General features: G+C 38.3%; 2 protein-coding genes across 3 annotated transcripts in view; one reads left to right on the top strand and one right to left on the bottom strand.

Annotated features, from left to right (window-relative positions):
• APBB1IP (amyloid beta precursor protein binding family B member 1 interacting protein) overlaps window positions 1-9,244 on the top strand; it is a 64,009-nt gene extending 54,765 nt beyond the window's left edge. Inside the window, exons 11-14 of one of the 2 annotated variants that reach the window (XM_059493418.1) lie at window positions 484-582; window positions 1,513-1,630; window positions 5,464-5,561; window positions 7,523-9,244. In XM_059493418.1, coding sequence (XP_059349401.1) covers window positions 484-582; window positions 1,513-1,630; window positions 5,464-5,561; window positions 7,523-8,053 — 846 coding nt within the window. In that variant the 3' untranslated portion in view covers window positions 8,054-9,244. Of the gene's footprint in view, window positions 1-483; window positions 583-1,512; window positions 1,652-5,463; window positions 5,562-7,522 lie in introns of both variants that reach the window. The other variant, XM_059493408.1, reaches the window with a different exon arrangement.
• A 250-nt stretch (window positions 9,245-9,494) lies between these two features.
• Window positions 9,495-20,769, bottom strand: part of LOC132087341 (protein adenylyltransferase SelO-like) — a 24,643-nt gene continuing 13,368 nt past the window's right edge. Inside the window, 7 exon segments of the mRNA XM_059493432.1 lie at window positions 9,495-11,630; window positions 11,949-12,028; window positions 15,835-15,878; window positions 16,723-16,802; window positions 20,196-20,288; window positions 20,378-20,459; window positions 20,548-20,592. Of these exon segments, the coding sequence (XP_059349415.1) occupies window positions 11,508-11,630; window positions 11,949-12,028; window positions 15,835-15,878; window positions 16,723-16,802; window positions 20,196-20,288; window positions 20,378-20,459; window positions 20,548-20,592 (547 nt within the window). The 3' untranslated portion in view covers window positions 9,495-11,507.

Raw genomic sequence — 20,769 nt, 5'->3', positions numbered from 1 at the left:
TAGAATTGAGCCCAAAGAAAAGCAGTCAATCAGGAGGAAAAATATGCTTGAGCTGTAAGTTTATACTTAAACAAATTTAACATAGTCTTTGAAAACTAATTATGTTCAATGTTCAGTCTAAGTGTCTCATGTATGGCAAACCACAAAATGAGAAACAGACTTCCTTCAGTGTTAGTACATTGAGTGTTAGACACTGAACCAGAACAATTATACATTTCATTGAACTCTAGATCACTGTTACATTTCTGAACTCACATTACAATACATTTAAATGATTTCAAGCAAAAGCTGCCAGTGGCAACTCGTGTATTGTTCATAATCACCATATTTTTTATATTTTCTTATACTCTGTTTTTGCTGCCTTTTTTTGTTCAAATCACCTTCATTATGTGTTTTCACAGGGTCATTGTGTGGTTCCTTCAGACTTTCATATAGTGATCTAATTTCTGTGTTTGTCTTATTTTATATATTAATATCTTTCAGCACCCCCAGATTCAAAAGGAGTCACAATATATCAAGTATTTGTGCTGTGATGATAAAGCAACCCTGCATCAGTGGGTAACAGGAATAAGAATTGCCAAGGTGAGATAAAAAGCAAATTTACTGTAATATATTTTCTGTAAAAGCAGGTCTTCCTGAGGTTGCTGACTGTCATCACCTCAGCTGGAAATGCTGTGACAAGAATGGACATTTATGTTAATTTTACCACAGAAACAAAGATCAGAAGTGCATTATGAGGATGGATTTGCTGAATGTCCCTGTGCCTTAGCTATCAGTATGTTTTTCTTGTTAACACAGGAGTGAGTTCAGTAGCTATAAAACTCATGTACTCATAAAACTTACTGCACAGTTATCTGGCTCAATAATAATATGCTGTAACTAAAGTGTGCAAGCTCTGATCAGTCCAGTTGTGACATTTTTCAGACAATCCTACCCAAATTGTCTGCCTCAATCTGTTCCTAATTGACTGCCCATTTTTCTTTGTACAAAACATTAAGGTAGATGGATCTATACATAGCCTTGGTATTGGCTGTATTTTCCCACATAGACCTACTCCTCTTACCTGTTAGTTTGGGCTTTTTCCTGACAGTTCTGCTGGAGGGTGGCATATAACAAAGGTGTGGGGTGAACATAAAATTATGCTGTGTCTTACACTGGCAGAGCTATTTGCTCTAGAGCCTGGGATTCAGTGTTTCAAGTCTCCAGTTTGAAAATGTAATACTTGGGAAAATATACTGAGAACAGTTGATTTTAAAGACAGGTTTCCAGAAGTTTACCAATACTGAAATGAACGTGAAATGTAAGATGATAACAGTAGGACTGTGTCTGGTCATGGGGATTCACATTTTGTTGTGATTTCCACCTGGCCCTACACAGAAAAGGCACACTACTTCTAGAAAGACACCTTCTAACAAAACTAGATAGGAAGAAACAAGGTCCAAAAGTAAAATGAATGCTTGGCCTATGTCAAGCCAATGTCAAGCTCATGTTATTGTTTTGATTCTTTTGCAGTATGGCAAGACACTCTATGACAATTACAAATGTGCAGTGAAGAAAGCTGCCTTGTCCTCTCGGTGGGCAAATCAAAAAGTGGTGGAGCCAGCTGCCCCTGCAGGATCCTCATCAGCAGGTACTGACACTGCCACAGCAGGTGAAGTCACATTTATTGCCCCTTTCTGTTATCATCAGTGTTGCATAGAGTCTTCGTCCAGAAAATTGTCCCATGGATTCAGCAAGATGTCTTTTTATAGACATGCCAGTGTAGCAGCAAAGCTCTCACTTTACAGTTAGAACTTGGAGAATACAAAGACAGTTCACTGAAGATCAGTTTAAATCTGCACAACTTAATAAGGCATTTTTCTGTTGGCATCTGAATCCTTTATCCTCCACCTACATTTTGCAGACTGAGGGTCCATATATTGAAAATTTCTGTTTGCCCATCTCTACACTGGCTGTACTGGAGCTTTTCTTCCAATTAGTAAAAGGGATGAGTGGGATATTGTGAGATTGATCATTATGGAAAGATTAGAAAAGATGATAAATCATTATAGAAAGGGTGAGTCACTCTCTGTCCTAGCCTTTCCCTCTTTTGCATGATAACAACGTGGGTGTTAGGATGCAAGTAAGAAAGGACTGTGTTATTTTCTAACCTTACTTTTCCAGTACCTCCATCATGCTGCTGTTACTGATCTAATAATGATACCAGTACAACAGTGCATGATAGTAGCTGTAACTTGCATGACTATTTCTAGTTTGCATGTTTAAGATATGCTTTATATGCTGGCCAAGTACTTACTGTCATAAGGCAGGTAAAGTTGAAATTACTGTTGGAAGTTAATACTCTGTCTTCTCATGTAGACAACTCAAATACCTTTCTAGGGCTTCAGTTCAGTTCATGTTTTTTGAGTACATGAGATAGAAGGTGGTCTTCCTACTGTTCCTTGGAGTCAAATCATGTTGATAAATACACATCTGTTGTGGGGAGAGCAGTAACAGACTGTTTTGAGATCAGGGAAGTTTCTGATAGGGGAAGGTGTTTTTAAGGGCTTGTTTTACTACTCATTATCCTGCTCTGATTTTGTTAGCAATAAATTCACTTTGTATCTCTAAGTTGTGCCTGTTTTGCCCTTGGTGGTATTTGGTAAGTGATCTCTCCCACTTCTCTGAGCCCACTAATTGTTTGTTAAATTTCTCTCCTCTGTCCAGCTGCAGAGAGGAGTGAGTGAGCAGCTTCTGTGGGTGCCTGGCATCTGACCAGTGTCAACCCTTGACAGGAGGAAGTGTACTTGAGTGAGGGTGGATTTGGCAGTCCTGGGACATTGGTGTTCAGGTGCTGACACAGCAGTAGAGAATGGTCTGGCCAGGGGGGCTCCATGCTGGTGCTGCCATCTGTCCTGGATATGGGCAGGACTGAGGCCCTATAAGGGTGTATATACATCTCTGAGACTTCAGCTCCTGACTAGAATCCATGAGCACTGCATGTGTTCAATAGAATATCTGTGAATTTTAACTAATGGATTGCATTAAATGGTTAAGTAGCCTGGAAAGGTTTTAGTCGTGTATACTGTCTCTGTATGGAATTAACTCTGAAGGATCATTAGTGTTGTAATTGAGGCAATTCACTGTGATTCTGGGTATCTTACACTTGTCATAGCTGCCCTATATAAAGCCTGGGGCCTGACTATGCTGCTAGAACTCCCTAACTGTGAGCAGCTGTTGGTTTGTGTTTTGGAAAAGGAACAAAGGATGTTCACTTCTGTTTTCAGATGGCTCCGTAGCCATTTGTATGAGCTGACTTCAGTAGAGGCTGAAATCTGCTATGGAAAACTACAGTCCTGTGTGAACTGGGCAGGGCTGTACTCTGTTAACTTCAGTGGCCGCCAAGGAAGGCAGGTGAAATTCTCACTTAGCATGTAGCCATTATTCCCTGGACACAGTGCTGTAACCAACATTGGTGTGTTCACATGTACCCCAATCTGTGTAGTCTGTGGCTCTGAAGCGTCCCAGGTGTTGTTTCCCTCTTTGCTTTGTGCCTGTGTGCCTTTGAACACTAAAAAAATCAGTGTATGTAGTGGTCGTGCGTGATATGCATCACAATATCATGATGTTTGAAAGATGGAAGATGTCACTATGCAGATGTTCCTTATCACTACAAGGATAAATATTTTGCATTTGGGTGTCTATATTTTGCATTATTTGGACTACCTTTTTTGCCTTAAAACAAATACTAATTCGCTATAAAATTTTGAAGAAATTGTAAAAAATATTATAACATTTAAATTAAAAATAAATCTTGAGAATAGAATGCATGGGCTCACATACTATATTGTCTGGGAGTCCATTAGCTGGCTGGCAGGAGATGATGTATGAAGTGTTGCTTTCAAGTCTTGCATAGTTTATATCCATTAACAGAAGAAGAAACAGATTACCATGTTCCAGCCTTCTGTTACATCATTTTTGCCAAGTAGAACACCATACCTACACCAAATAGAGTAGATCTCTCTCTGCTCTCCTTCATTTAGTTAAATCTCAGTATGACTAAGGGCAGCAACGTCTCTGAGCAGTGTGAAAACCAAACTCTTGCTCTGCTATGAACAGCACACAAAGGGAGGTGAGACAGTAACTTGCTCCACTTTAGGGAGCATAACCCTTTTGGGCCACAGAACCCAGGGATTTACATCTGCTTCCACTGAGGAAGGAGAGCCACAAGATTGGTTTTATCTCTTTGCTGACTTCCATGTGAGTCCTTCAACAAATACAAGATTATAGTTTGAATGATCCAAACGGTACTTTGGATTAAATATGCTGAACAATATGCAGGCACAGGTATAAAACCTCAGCATGTTAGACCACCTTCTGTCATCTCTTGAAGCTTAAATAGCCTTAGTAAATTAGGCACACTGCAGAGTTTTTCTTCTCTGCCAGTCATGGGATTTGCAGGTATGGCAGTAAAAATACTTTATTCTACTTCTTATCATATTTCTGGAACCTCTTTGCTGATCAGTAAAGTATGTGTTAAGATTAAAGCCATTGTTGTGCTTAGTCTACCCTGTAGACAGCTAAGGGTTCACTAATATCTGAGAAGTACAGGAGTGGAACTTCACTGGATCTCAGAGCTGTAAATTATAATAGAGCTAAGGCAGTCATTAAGGTTTGCCAATGCAGGTCTCTAGGCACCAAACTCTGTCTACTACTTTGACACACACAGCTTTCAAAAGTGCTGCACTAAAATGGAGAGTATTTAATCCTCATCAAACTACACAGGGGCAGAGGATTTTTTTATAATTAAACTTGTAAATTTGTTCTTTGGTCTCACATTCACTTACTCCATTTGACAGTACTGGGTTATTTATGCATATCCCTTGCACAAGGAGAAATGGTGGGCAGATGTTTTGCAGAGCTTTAACTCAGCCAGCTTTCAGATCTGCACTAATCTGAGACCACAGTGAAGTTCACAGATCTTTGTGACTCCAAGTGGGGCAGATATTTCAGAGCTGGGGAGATGTTTTAGCTCATTTACTAAAGAAAGTGGATCAGCCCCTTGGTAGGATTTCAGACTTTCCACTGCAATGACTGATTAATATGAAACTGTGGTGCTTTTCATCTTTAGCCTAAACTAAACATAAAAAGCAATAAAACCTGGGAATATAGTAATACTAGTAATACTATAGCACACTGCAAACCTCAAAATGCTGTTATGAAACACAGGTATTTTAATGTAAGGTGCTTATGGATTTTAATGTAAGGTACTTTATTTTCCTTAAGTAATAAACTGAATAAGAAAAGTCCCAAAATGAGCTTGAAGTAGAAAACAGATTTTACTGAGTTATGTGTACAAAATCTGTAACAAGTGTTTCCTTGTGGAAGTTGTTAAAGAAATTGTTATTGTTGGGTATTCCCTGATCTGGTTAATATCACAGAAACATAACACTCTCTTCCCTCTGGCTCCTCTCCTTCTCACAGGTACTGTTCAGTCAAATGGACAGATTCCCCAAAGTGACCATTGTTCCAGTGCAGAAATTCCAGACACTCAGAAGAAAGTGGATACAGCTGAGGCACAAGTGAGCAGTTAATATAGTTCAATGTCATCTGTGAATGAGTTTTCCAAGTTTGTTTTCCTTCACCTACTGTCTTCCCCCTCAAAGTGCCAATGAGAATGATTTGGCCCCTGGGAAAGGTGGCTGCCCCCCACACTGCACACAGTGTGTGTGCTGTGCAGAACCAGGAGCCTCCGATGGGAGGTGAAGGCACAGCCACCCACTGCTTCTGTTCTTCAGAACAAGCAGCCATGAGTTCATGTAGCAGGAACAGGAATGTACCTGCTGGGATAGTCTCAAAGTGTGCTGCCAGAACCTTGGTGCCATGTTCTGTCTTTGCCAAAAAACAAAAGATGTTGCCTTAGAAACTCAAGACATACAATAGTGTTTTCAGTAGGGAACACTGCACAGCTGAACATGAGTGTGTAAGAAAGGAGAAACTGTGAAGAACTAAGGGAAAACCTTACATGTTTTCCTTCAGCTCTAAATGCATTTCTTGTTAAGCTCCAAATTTCATGTAATTGCACCAAGTCAAAATATCAAAGGGTACACTAAGAGAACCTCAAGAGCATTATACAGAAAAAAAGTGCATTTGTTTGCAGTTCATCATTCAATCTCTTCATCATGTATGAAGTGCACAGGACAAATGAAATTAAATTCCTCAGATTTTCCTGTCACCAGCATCACATGTTCTACACTTCTTGTTTCTGTCTTTAAGTTCCTCCTGTTTCTCTGTTCTGAACCTTACTTCCTATGGACCAGATCACATTCTGAGAACTCAGCCACTGGTTCCCTCCTCCTCTGTCTCATTTACTTCCATGTTCGTAGGCAAGGAGTGAGGAAGAGGAGGCACACGTTATAATTAGCTCGTGCTAGAATTAATGCTGCTGCAGGGGTGCAGAGCACTTTTCTCTAGAAGCAGCAAATAGGAGGAACCAGAGATCTGTGTGCAGCCATTGGGCTTTGATCCCATTGCAGTTATGGACATGGTGGGAGAGCTCCCGTGACTGCAGTGTTGTCATGAAGGGCCACCGGCTGTTTAGGAGAGACAGACCAGGAAAGTGCAGTGGTGGAGTTGCACTCGATGTGAAGCAACACTTGGAGTGTGCCGAGCTCTGCCCTGGTGAGGATAAAAGGGCGGGCTAGGAAGGGTGACACCGTTGTGGGTGTTCACCACAGGCCGCCCGATCAGAAGGAGAAAGCGGATGAGGCCTTCTGCAGGCAGCTGGAAGCAGCCCCACAGTCACAGGCCCTGGTTCTTGGGGGGCTTTGACTGCCCTGACATCTTCTGGAGAAGCAAAGCACAAGCAGTGCAGGAGGTTCCTGGAAAGCATTGATGACAATTTCTGTCCCAGGTAGTGAAGGATCCCACAAGGAATGCTGGGCTGCCTGACCTTAGACTAACAAACAGGGAAGGCCTTGCTGGACATGCAGCACTTGGGGCAGCCTTGGCTGCAGAGACCACGAGACTGTAGAGTTCAGTATTGAAGGAAGAGGTAGCAGGACAGAGAGACAGATTTCAAACTCCAGGACTCCAGGAGAGCTAACTTTAACATCTTTAGGAATCTTCTTGGAAGAATCCCATGGGAGAAGGCCCTGAAGGAAAGAGGGGTCCAAGAGAGGTGGTCAGTATTCAAAGATCATTTCTTCCAGGTTCAAGGAAAATGAATCCCAAAGATACTTCCATGGTGTTAGTCTTACAAACTGCAATTACTTGAAATTTTAAAAGCACTCATCTTCTGTGGACAGCATTCAAAGCAGCACTATGAATACTGTCAACAGAGAGGATTCCACTGTCAAAACCTCTATGGGCAGCTTCAGAAAGACAACAAAATACTCTTCATGTTTCAGGCAAAATGTACTCCACCTAATTTCCCTGTCTACTACACTCATGTATTTTCACATCTTTTTATGTTCTTAGGCCGTGGTATTAGTTTACAGGTTTACTTACTGTGTCTGTCCTTTTATTTTTCTGCTTATTAAAGGCTGAAACAAATAATGGCAGTGCACCTGGCCAGGCACAACCGTTGCTGAGGCCACAGAAAGTCCAGAGTAAGAGGACCTCACTGCAGCCTCCTCCTCCACCTGAAAGGCGCTCATCTGCTATTTCTGCTTCACCAGTTCTACCCTCCAAAGTGATACGAGACAGTGGCATTTTCCTAACAGATCCAGAGAGCTTTCCAGCACCACCACCTACACTGAAGATTGATTTTCCTCCTCCACCACCATCATCTGATTTCTGTGAACCACCTCCTGATTTTGTGCCTCCACCACCACCAGTGTCCAGCAGCAGTAATGGAGATGTGCCATTACCCCCTCCACCTGTCGCCAGTAAGCCACCACCACTTCCAGTGAAGAAACCTGTACCACTTCCTCCCAAAAGGCTGGAAAACACAGGACAAGGTGGAGAGCCACAGTCAGCAGGGCCACCTGTGATTACAGGGGGAGGCAAGCAAGCAGATTTCATGTCTGACCTAATGAAAGCTCTTGAGAAGAAAAGGGGTAACAGCTCCTGAACTCTGGGAGTGAGTAGACTTTAAGACATAGCTGGTTTTGTGAGGCACCACAGAAGATCATGCCTGGATCAGGATTCTCCAGGAGGAATTCTCCTGCAGAGTTTCTTTTGAACTCAAGACGATGGGGTACCCTTTGTCCCCCGCTTTGTCCCTGTAACCTTTGTCCTTTCCCCCTGCACCTCACCATCCCCTGCTCTTAACTCCCATTCCAGCACCAGGCCAAGGTAAGAATTAGCTGGAGAGTCTTGCTTCCCTCCACAAGAACAGCCAGGGATGGTGGAGCAGCACTCTGGAGGCAGCCATTTCAGAAACTGAAATTCATCTACTCTGGCTGCCTTTTTAGTAGAATTGGAGTTAAAGGAAAAATACAATGTCCTCATGCAAATTTTGAGAAGTGGGAAGGAAGATCCCTTTTCACAGAAATGCCCTTAAAAGTTCTTTATCAGAAGAGTTCCAGTTGTGGGGGCTTTCTTCCAATACAAAGATGCTTTTAATTTTTTTTTTTTAATAGTCTGTCTTAAAAATGAAAACCTCAGCTAGATTATTGTGAGATGCAAGTTAGTGCCAGGACCATTTCCAGACAGTGTCACCCTAAATGTTGTACACTCCTGTTTCTATATGCAACTGAGTCATACCTGTCAGCATTCACAGCTGCTGCTTTGAAATCTCATTTATTTGGTTACATTTGACAAAGAAAAAAGTTTTATTTTGAAATTATGTATGCTTCCATGGTAAGCAGGAATTTTTTTTCTCTTGGTTAACATCTGTCTTCAAACTGTACCTAGAAATGATGTGTCTTGTGAAAGACTTAGTAATTATCTTGTACCTGATAGGAATGTCTCTTCCCACAGGTTTTTCCTTTGTTCTCCCCATTTAATTCTCCACTGTTGATTTAGGAAGCATTCATTGTTAGCTCTTAAATAAAAATAGCTTCTATTTTATATCTGTACAAAGTGTCACAGCTAATGAACAGCCATTTTACTGGCAATTGGAACTTCAAATATTTTAAAGAATTTTTGCCTATACCTTCTAAACTTTGTTTTTCTTTATTCTGGTGTTTGCCTCTTCTCATGCACACCTGACCTTCTAGGATACCATCAGCAGTATGTCTCTGTATTTTAAATTATAAAAAAGCATAAAAAGCAAAGTGTGTGGTCTAAATAAATAAACGCATGCAAGCAGCTGACAGAGGAGGGGGTGAGCCTGCTGTGTTTGTCAGAATGGATTTCTAGATCCAGAAGTGGTGATGGAGTCAAGAGAATGACAAGCTGGTGGCAGTGCCACTGTCTGTGTTTTGGGTCACCTCTAGTCTTATTTGTGGCTTAAGGTTGGTTTGTCAATACTTACACACCTGCATTACAAGCTTAGCAGAAATAAGAAGGCTGTAACCATGACTTGATAAAGAACCTTTCCCTTTGAAATTACTGCTTTAAAAAAAATATTTTATTTTCTTTTGTTTTATTTTATTTAAAGCTGAAAACAGTGTTTGAAACCACATGCATTTCTTCCTGAAATGATTTTGCCATAAACACCATGTTAAGCTGACACAGAGAGAGTCCATCCAGCTCTTACTGGTTTTTGAGCTCCCTTGCTTTCAGCTGAACTGAGCAAAAAGCTCTCACCAAAGAAGTATGCCCACCATTAACCAAAGTGTCACCTGGAAGTGTTGAATTGACACACTGGGACATTCCAAAGGTATCAAAGCACCTTCAAACTGCCAAACTTAAAAATCCCCTCTAGACTAGTGTAAGGCTCAAACAAACCTCAGTTTAAAGTGGAGGGGGAAAATAGCAACAGCCTAAAAATAAGAGGGTTAAAACCAGGAGTTTAAAAAAAAATTTAAAATGAGGAAAGGATTACTGTTTCCCAATCCCTTTCCATATATAACTGAAGGAAGCATTATGCAGAATCATTGAAGAGCTAGATGTCATTTTCTGACTAGGTATTAGGAGTGCACATATTTGACATACTTAGGTGACAGCAGCTGTCTGCAAGTCAACTGTTTTTAAATCAAATTACTTTTATGAAATATACACCCAGCATCAAAATAAAGCAGAACATGTCCTTGGAAAAATTTGCACAGTAAGGTCACAAAGCACTGCGACTTTTACAATGGCTTTGCTAGCATTCACTCTTCTCACCAGAATGCTCAGCCTCCCACCCTATTTCCTCCCTTCTCTTTTGTTACAACACAAAAAAATCAATTTTAATACATTTTATATCTGCAGTCGATCATAATTCATGCACTTAATCTTACACAAAAGAAGTTAAACTTTCTTCAAAACAAAAAAAATCAAAGCTTACAGAAAACTCCAGAAATGAAGTAAAATGCTGTGATGATTAGACCTCTATCAACTATTTTGTGTAGGTACACGGTTACATGAAATTTTTTACATGTAAGATTTAAACTTCATTCAAAGAACAAAGCTGCCTCTTATTGAACACAATTATCTGGTTTGATCTGGTACTAAAACACGCTGCAAAATACAAAAAGTTATTTCAATGCTGTAGTTCAAAGCATTTGTAAAAAGAAATTAATCCTTCTACCTCTACCTAATCTATTGTCTTCTAAATGGTCTGCACATCACTAGACCTTATAGTATTTTAGCCTGAAAATATCTGAAATTGCAGCATGTCCTTTTTAACCTTCCTCCATACCCGAAATGGAAGCAGTCTCAGCTGAGATGCTCCCAACACAGTCCTTTTCCAGGGCCAAACAGCAAATTTTTCCTGAGACTTCATATCTATGCACCAATAATCTTTCTACTCCTATCAAAAGATGCTTTCAAAAAGAAGTGGTCCTCTGGATAAGCACCTGACACCAACAAAGACACCAAAACTTACTCTGGAGTCAGACAGACATCTTTTGTCTCTCCCAAGACAGACATCTTTGCTAACTATTTAACTGAATTTCCCTTAAATCTTTTGTAGGTTTAACGGGACAAAACACAATCAGAATGAGAAAAGGTGTCAAGGTCTAAGATGATTCTCTGTGCTAGGCCTGCAAGATTTAAGAACATTTATGTCTGCAGAACACAGCTAAATTTGATGAGTAACAGCAAGAAGAAAATTCATCAAAATACTGCATTATTAAAACTAGCTTAGATAAATTTTAAATTGATCAGTCACTAAAAGCTATTTTAAGCTAAAGACCCACCTGATCAGCATGAGTTTTGAGAGGTTAAGTGTTACAGTTTGGCAGAACTTAAACATTGGGACTCAAAGTAAAGCACAGCTGAATGTGAGAGGCAGAGTTGTCAATGCCAGGATAATCTGCTGATGCAACCATCCATAGTGATGCACTTCTTTAATCTTGAGACTTCCTAAGTTGGTCAAGAACAGATTCCAGTCCACAAAGTCTAAGGGAGAAGTTCCTGTTGGCCTTGATCCATTAGCCCAATTTGCAGGCTTGAGCTTTGACCTTGATCATTCTTCTTGCTTGTTTGACTTTCCCTCAGGATGAACAGCTGACTTTGAGATGCCTGGCCCAGGCTGGGGGGCGCAGGGAGTACCCAGCTCTCTCTGCAGCCTCCTGCCTCTGAAAAGGCTGCTGCAAAACCTGCTCTAGGAGCTCAACCTGGAAGCCATTAAAAATGGGTAAGTTTTTATATCAAATGTTTTCTGGTAAACAAAGAAAGGTTTTTCCTCCTGACTCCAGAAACTATCACATGAATTGCTTACTATTATTTGTACTACTATTAATACACTCACTACTATTTATGTTATAATTAATACTATTAATAATTCTGTTAATATTTTAAATAGCAATTGCTGTTTCATGGTACAATTTTGGTCAAAATGTAATACAATTCAAAGTGTAAATGTAAAAATTGTTTCAATAGCTGTTATGCCAGTTATTATTAAATCTGTCAAGAAAAAAAAATAGATAATTTACCTCCGAGAAATCATTCAAATTAGCTTTTTGCACTGCTGATTCTGCCATCCAATTCCTAAGTATGTATCTAGGATTAACAGCTGAAACCAAGAGTAAATAATGTTAAATTTATTTAGACATATTAAACAAAAGGAAAACAGTCATTGAAACATGTCACTGAAATCTTCAAGCGTTAAATTTGCAGATCAAGAAAAAATGCATAAAAAGGAAAAGGAATTTATCACTCTACTTAATTCTCTGAGTTGCTAAAAGAATTTTTTAAACTTGCACTATCAGTAGTGCCAAAATGCCAAACAGAAATTAGAGTAGCACAGCACATTGATAGAGGAAGGATTTCCTGTCAGGAACACCAGCAGGCTTTTCAAGTGCAATGAGTTTACCATGGCTCAGGTTCCTGCTGCGTTGATGGAAAACATTTCAATGTTGTCAATACCTTCCTGGAGATCACAAAAATGAATATTGTATTATTTAATTTACAAAGTAATTACTAAGATATCCTTTAAATTATATGTATATAGGCCATAAAAGCCTTTAATGTTAAAATTCAGCTGTATTTTTTAGAAACTACTTTTTCAACTTTCCTTTTAATCTCCTGGCTGAGGGTAGGCAGAGGTTCCTCAGTTTTTTCCACAGCTGCCTGTTGTATCCTTTTGGAAACCCTCATGACAACTGCACTGCTTCCCTGGCTTGTTCCAGGCTGCTTTTGTCTAATGAACAGTAGAGAGAATGTAGCAACACGAGAAAATAAAACTGCTGAATTAGTAAACTAGGATATATCCTACAACAGAGCCATTAACAATTTATATAAGGAGTTTTGCCAAACTGTATGCCAGGGACAATTCATATCAGCACACATGGCTCTAATTATCAATTTTCTGGCAGATTATGTCAATGAAAGTCTTATTTTTGTTCTGCAATTAAAGGTTAGAATTCTACTTCAGTAAGTTTTCCCTTTACCTAATAATCAAAACAATGTTACAGAATAATTCTAACACTTCAAGCATGCTTTGAAATCTTAATTTGCCATTGTTCTGTATATTTTCCCCAGTTCAGTAAGCATTTTTTACATTAAGGGATTAGTGATACCAAAGGTGTTTCACTCATGCACTTGAAACCAAAAGTCTGTGATTTATGGACATACACAAACTTCAGCCCCTTCTCTTTCCCCTGATGTCCCAGTAGGTTTTATATTAATAAATTTTAGGTTTATATATTTATTTTTAAAAACCCATGGGCCTTTATGAAATATTCTTATAAATACCCTTACAGCATATTTGAAAGAGGGTATTGGAAAAAGCAGGGGAATGATCAAAATTACCATCTCAAACTTCCCTCTATTCAAGTCCTTTAATCAATAAGTTATTAAATTATTCTATTTACAAATAATATATTAGAAGGGGTCACAGACATTCTTCTTTTTCACATCCCCCTTGTCTAGTATGTATTTACATATTAAAAAAGTCAATAAATACAACTGTTTACTGGGAATCCTGATAACCTCTACACAGGCATAACAACACTCTGCCCTAACTGCTAAAGAACAGTGTTTTACCACTTGGCAAAACAATTTGCTCTGGCCAAGTATTTGATTTAATCCAGTAAATGGGTTATCAATAGTAAAGTGTGATAACTATTTTAAAAAATATTTTAAAAGGTGAAAAAGTTAACATATGACTCATTCAAAAAATGGTAATTCACATTAGAGCTGTGAGTCATTTTAGCAGGAGAATATTTGTCCCAGAAATAAATTCTTAACAATTGCAAATTGACAAGTTTCACAGTGGCTTTAAAAATGTCAGTATTTAACACAAGTGACAAGATAATTATCAAAGAGTAATACAAGCCAGGTAAGAAAAGGACAAAGCAAAAGAATTTTTGTGCCCTTTATAAGCATTATCTGGTCTACTTTTTTTACATGCTGCTTTTGTAAAGAAATACAATTTTAGACTTGGATTGTCAAAACTTTTTGATCAACTCCAGAAGAACTAAGTTTAGGCAGTACAAGATAAAACACTACTAAGAACAGAAAAAAAAAAAAAATTAATAAGTGATGACTTTAAATGATTCAAGCTAATGTATGTTGAGAAGTGAGATTTTTTATGACACTAACAATTAGGGAAGGGTGATGAATAATGAGGTGTTAATGCCAATATATTCAAGGTCAATCAAAGACAGCAGTACACAATTTAGTGGAACTTCCCAACCCAGTTGAGAATCTGAGGAGCCTGGACAGATTTGTCTTCAACATGAAATGCTGGGTAAAAATGCAGACTTGCCTGAATTGAGCCAGATTTCTGCTGGAAGTTGTGCTGACAAGGACAGCTGTTACAAGCAAATGCTCAAACAACCAACAAACAAAACAAAAACTGAAATAATTTTTTAAGAGACCACAGGGGCACCTAAGTAATCTATTTAAATCCATGGATATAAAAATGTAAAAAAGAACAAAAAAAAAATCCCCAAAACCTCTGTAAGAAATTTCAGTCACACTGTAATATTGGGCACCTAGCAAAAGTCCAACAAGGATTGTTGATTTTAAATAAAACAATAACAAACTAACATCAATAGCCTATTATAAATTTTTGCAGCTCTGCCGTATGAATAGAGAGTGATGGTTGATTATATGGAAGAAAATGAACTGAACCATGAATCTCTGCAGATCAGGTTTTGACTGCTACCAAAACTAAGACCATTAGCACAAGTGTCATTTTGGAGGCAAAAACCCTTTTCCATGTTTCATCTGTCTTCTGCCTGTACTATGAAATCCTCTGAGGTGCAGGTAGAAAAACATAATGTTTTGCAGAAGATCATTGACAAATTAGGATCCTTTCTGATTTGGAATAAAACCTCAGAATGTCATGATTTTCTCTAAAAGCAGATTTAGAAGATACAGAAAAATAAGATATGTGTTTAGACAGTTTTCAGCATTCAATTTTAGCTGAGGAAAACAGGAACTTGAAAATTCAAAACGATAATTGAGTGAAGGGCCTCAGAAACTCACAGATGAAGCTTCTTAACCCTACTGAAAACCAATAAAATAAATATTTCTTCCTGGTAGCTCTTTTCATATTAACTTTCTAAAATGCATATAGAATTTTAAGAAGTATTCTTTAAAAAGTATAGAGCCTTTGTTAGATGGGGCTGCAAACCTGAAACCATAAATTGTGCCCTCTGTAGTTTTACTGCCTCATTACTGAAAGTCAGTGCCAGCTCCTGCCATTTTCCTGGGAAATCGATTGGAGCTTTAGAAGAAAGGGGCCAATCAATACCCAACAAAAGAGTGCAGCCATTTTCATCCTGTTTGGCAGGAAGCACCCTGCAAAGCAGTGTAACAGTGAAGCCTCTTGGGCAGAGTTTGATCATATCTTGTAGTTCCTTTATTCCCTTTTGGCCATTGATTTTCAGTAGCTCATTTTCTCTTATAAGCAAATTTCACAAATTTACCACAGCAGCTTACTGCAGATCAAAAATATCTCCCGCTGAACAATTCTTGGAGTTTCATATGCACTGTTTCTGCTGTGATACCTAACTGCAGAACCTTTGCCATTTTGTCTTTAGCATAACTTGGAAAATCAAAGCACCTTACTTTGCCTCCCATGACCAGATAGTCCTTTCACAAGGAGTTTTTCCTCTGGGTGACAGAAAGAAAAAGTGTGTCCCTATCAGAAATCTGAATTCTGTGTAGCATGTAGAAAGGGCAGAGACAGACAGAATGAATTGTATATTGCTACAAGATTTGGAGCAGCATAATGAGAGTTTCTCCTCTTAAAAAAAATACTGTATTTTAGTTCTACCCAAAAAGAAAAACACCTACCACAAAAGAAACATATGTAAATAGATATTTGCCATCTGCAAGCAGATGACTCCTTTGGATTGTTTTACTCACTTGCCATTCTTGTTCTTCTTTTGGCATCTGAGTCACCATTGTTACTACACATCAAAAACAAACAAAAAGAAAAAAACAGAAAGCACTTTAGCTAGTGAGGATTAAGCTGATTTATTTTTAGATATATCTTATTTGACTTCCATTAAAATCATTAAGTGCTCTGCTTTTGTGTTTGGCAGAAGCTGGTGTGAATCTCTATGAATAATTAGACTTGGAAAAAACTGCACACTTTCTTGTAGGTTTTGTGCCTTGTATTGACTTTTCCCCTAAGAATTTTGTTTACTGAATAAAATTTCCAAGTACCTGATATGTATTTATTTTGACTACTATTAGCCATACATACCATATATAACTAAGAAAAAAAATGTTAGATTCTTTATTGATTTAACACAAAAGAGTCCTGTGCATTCCTATCTATGCAACACCATGATTTCCAAATACAATCTGTGTATTTGCAACTGTTCAATTTCCATCCCCTGCCACCATAAAGCAATGTTATTACATAGAAAATATATATAAATAAGCAGTAATTAAACACTATTCATTCCTATGTACTTGCAAAGCCTGTTTGTGATTCTTGGACAGAATCTGTAGGATTGCTATTTGAAGAAAAACTGTTAACCAAGGAAAACTGATCAGGTGCTCAGTGAAGGACAAAGAATAGAAATTACTCCTACCATGTCATTTTTATGCACCTGAGTGTCAAAACAGAACTACAACAGTAATTATTGTTGAATCCAGCAGAATGTAGAGCCAAGAAAACAAAAAAGACATATGAAACCATGTTTGGGCCAGTTTGTTAGACCCATTAAAGACTATGCAAAATCACTGTAGATTAATTTTGCCTGCTTCTGGCAAATACAGACTTTAAACTACAACCAGACTTGCCTGTTTAATCTCAGGAGGTACATAGTAACCCACTCTGAAAATAATTTGTGTTTACTCAGATCCTGGAGAGCCCAGAATTCCTAAAGAGAAAGAAACATTTATTGGCAGATAATCAGAATTATTTTTCTGTTAAGCAAAAACCAAAGTAAGCAACAAATACTGTGTTTTAGCCCCAGCTGGCAACTAAGCCTCACACAACCACTTGCCCTTTAAACCTCAGCTGAGGTTTAAAGTAAGGTTAAAAGTAAGAAAACTCTTGGGTTGAGATAAGATCAGTTTAATAATTGAAATAATTTAATAACAACAATAATAATAGCAATGTGAAGGAAAATATCAAAAGGAGACTGAAATAAAACCCAACATAAACAAGTGATGCAAATGAAAATCAATTGCTCACCAACCTATGCCCAGCCAGTTCCCAGGCAGGGTATCCCCCTGAGCTCTCTGCTGGTTTGTTTGCTGAGCATGGCACCAAGTGCTGTGGGATATCCCTGTGGCCAGTTTGGGTCAGCTGTCCTGGCTCTGTCCCCTCCCAGCTCCTCGTCCACCCCCAGCCTCCTTGCTGGCAGGGCACCACGAGAAGCTGCAAAGTCCTTGACTCAGTGTAAGCCCTGCTCAGCAACAGCTAACACACCTTCAGTGTGTTATCAGCATTATCCACAATCTGAATCCAAAACATGGCACTCTACCAGCTACTAGGAAGAGAATTAACTCTTATCCCAGCTGAAAGCAGGACAATGAGCAATAAAAGGATTTAAAAGACAAACGTATTAGGACCCTTCAAAGAATTTTCTCCCTAAACATTCCACTACTATCTTTTGCTCTGTATTCAAATTATTTATTTTTGCTAGCATGATGCAGCCTCATGAATCCACCTCTGTTATGACAAATTTTACCTAAACACCTCTAGCACTTCACCCCTATTCTTCCTTTGCTTATTGTCTGACCTATTTGATTTTTTAAGCTACATAATTACAGGTTTCACTTTCTTCTGAGACTCATACATGGGTCAGATATATTAATATAATTGTTTTTCATCAAAAAGTGTGCAATAAGCAAAATATATAAATAAAGAAAAGGTAGAGAGAAAGAGAAATTAAAAGCTACAGGGATAGGAGAAAACTGAGAAGAATAGAGACAGCAGGAGAGGAGACAGAACTTGGAAGATGCTGACAGCAAGGAATCAGAGCTTGGGGTTACTGCCTCCATGATGGACAGCAAACACAAACCAGGCCTCCCTGGCTGATTACACTGAGCCAACAGCTGCTTCATATTCCTCAGCTCACAGACAAAAAATGAACTTCAGAGAAAGAACAGATTAGGAAGAAATGGACATAGATAAAAGGAGCTAAACAGCACATATTCAAGAAAAAAAAAAAAAAAAAGGAAGGGAAATTAAAAACAAGAAGAAAAAGTTTTCATCCCATCTGGGATTTTTGGTTTGGGGCTTTTTTGAGGAATAAGAGTAAAAAGTATATGAAAATTATATTTGATCATAAAAATGAGCACAGAAATGACTAAGAACTGGGAATCAGGCAGGTGGAAAACAGGTGAGTATGAGAATCAAGCATTTGTTCAAAGATGTGCAGAGTTAGGCTGCTTTAGGAGGAATTTCATAATGTTTTCAGTTAATACTAAATGCAAGGACTCCTGCAGTGTTCCCAAAGGATTCTAGCATTTTTAGGTCAATTTTGGTATGCAGCTGAAAAAATCTTTAATATTGATGCACAAATCAATATGAAAACTTGCTGATAAAGTGTGTAAATAAACAGAGATGAAATTACTTTAAAATTGAAATTCTTTAAAACAATGAAAACTTTTTACCAGCATAAAATTGTACTTGTTTTTCCACATCAGTTTTGAAACTCAGAATTTGTGGGCTAAATCATTTCATTGTGTGAGAAAAAAAAAAAAAAAGATCAGGTTGCTACCAAGTGAGGGCTGGAAATGACCCTTGGTGTAGCAGCAGGATCACAACTACACCGCAATTGCTGGTTCCTCAGCTAACACCTTCAAAGATGGGAAGATGGAGTTGCCATAAATGGAAAAATCCCTTGGGTTCCATGACAAAAATACCTTCTCTTACAAATGCACCCATTCTCTTATCACCCTCCTGTGCAAACAAATAATTCCAAAGCCACAACTCCGGCGTTTTTTTGTTGCTTACCTCTAGAGTATCAAAACTTTTAAACTCTTAATGGCTTCAAGTTCATAGAAAAGGTCAGGATAGACCTCTTACTTAACAGAAGAAAACAAGGAAAATCAGAAAATTTGCTCAAAACCACTTAACTATACATGGAAAAAGAACCATCAACTCCTCATTTTCATTCAGTGTTTTACATTGTCATCCTGCTGCCTAAAAACAACCTCCTAAGTCCTGCTCTCATTTTAAATTGGCTTCAAAAACAGACATAAATCAGATGTCTGGGGAAGCCAATGAAGTTTCCCAGGCAAAATTAACAGTATTCATCACATGGAAATACATCACTATATTAAAAAATAAAAGGAAAAAAAAATCATTTTGGCTCCTGCAAAAAGGCCATTTTCTTTCCTGTTTAGGTTCCTTTTCAGAACCATATTACAAGCTTCCTTTTCAGAATTTCCCTTTTGCTTTTTTATTCCATTATGACTTGCCTAGAATCTCAGTCCAGTTCAAATATGTCAGCTATATTTCCACTTTCAAAGATTGCACTACATCCAAGTAAAAAATTTAAGTACTCTCACGTATTTCCTGAAGAATAAGTTTAGTCTAAGTTAGAGCAACACAGGATGAGATAGCAGGCTGAGCAGGACACAAGAGCAAAATGTATTCTCATGCTTTAAGTTACATTTAAAACCAATCTCTTGCTCAAGGAAGGGCAGAGGCCATGCTGGGAAAAGATTTGTAGCAGGAATTTATGTTGAGATGGAATCTCACTTATCATTAGATACCAAGACAAGTAAATATGCCTGAGAGCAGAGGTTTAGGCCACCTGGTAAACCCATGACAGGAACAGTCTGGTTGACCTGAGGCTGAAATTTTCCTCATGAGTCCTGTGCAACTTCACTTACTGAACAAAAGGTATTCTTAAACAAAACAACAAAAAAACAGGGAGATGAAGGGGAAGAAAATTCTTTGTAGCAGACCCACATTAAATGTGACAAAAATCACATTCCCAGTTGTGTATGAGTATTTATTACCACTCATATTGGACCTATACCAAAGGGTCAAAATCTGACTTGAGCATTTTTCATGAATGCACATTTCATTAGCACTTTTCATTAACATATCCATCATTACCAGATACAGGCTTAACAAGGGGTGGTAGCCTGACACAGGTGTATTAGTCCCTCTGTCCCTTAATAATGACACAATAACATATTTCCCAGACAAATCACGGCTTGAGATAGCCTCTGCTATATCAGAGTTATGTCCAATTTGATTTACTCTTTTTATATTAAGCATTCCTAGGACTGGGTGCTTGTATTTATACCTCAGGAATATGGAGCTTCTTTAACTGGTCTGCAGTAATTTCACTCAGCTCTCGGAATGTCATTGTAAAATCAGCCTTTGTATCTTCCATAATCTAGTGAATAAAGACACTTCTATGAGTGCTTTTCAAGTGTGGGGTACCAGTTCAGATGTTTGCCAACAAAATTATCAAAGTAAACTCACTTTTAAGAGGAAAGCAATCAAATAGTTATCACTCTCATTCTCCCCAAGAAGACCCAATTTTGTTTTGAATAGTTCTGTGAAACTGAAAATAGTAACAAAGTATGGAAGTTGTGAACATTATATATTTTATAGCATTGTAATTAGAAGGTTTCAGTTCTGCAAGTGCATACCGACTGTGATAGTGCTCACCAAACCCCTCCAAAATCTGGGAAGCTCTGCAAAACAGAAGAAATGTCAAGTTCTAAGGAACTGAAATGCTGCTGCAGGTATAATCATGCTGTACGCCAAACAACAAAAACTTCTGCCTGCTATCTCAGAAACACTGATACTCTGAATCATCTCTTTACAGGAGGCTATTAAAAACTGTTTCATTACTTCAGGACAATGCATGG

The sequence above is a fragment of the Ammospiza nelsoni genome, chromosome 1, assembly GCF_027579445.1.
Source record: "Ammospiza nelsoni isolate bAmmNel1 chromosome 1, bAmmNel1.pri, whole genome shotgun sequence".
In the NCBI taxonomy this organism is placed as follows: Eukaryota; Metazoa; Chordata; class Aves; order Passeriformes; family Passerellidae; genus Ammospiza; species Ammospiza nelsoni.
The sequence above is the reverse complement of the archived record's forward strand: the minus strand, read 5'-3'. Positions and strand labels throughout refer to the sequence as shown.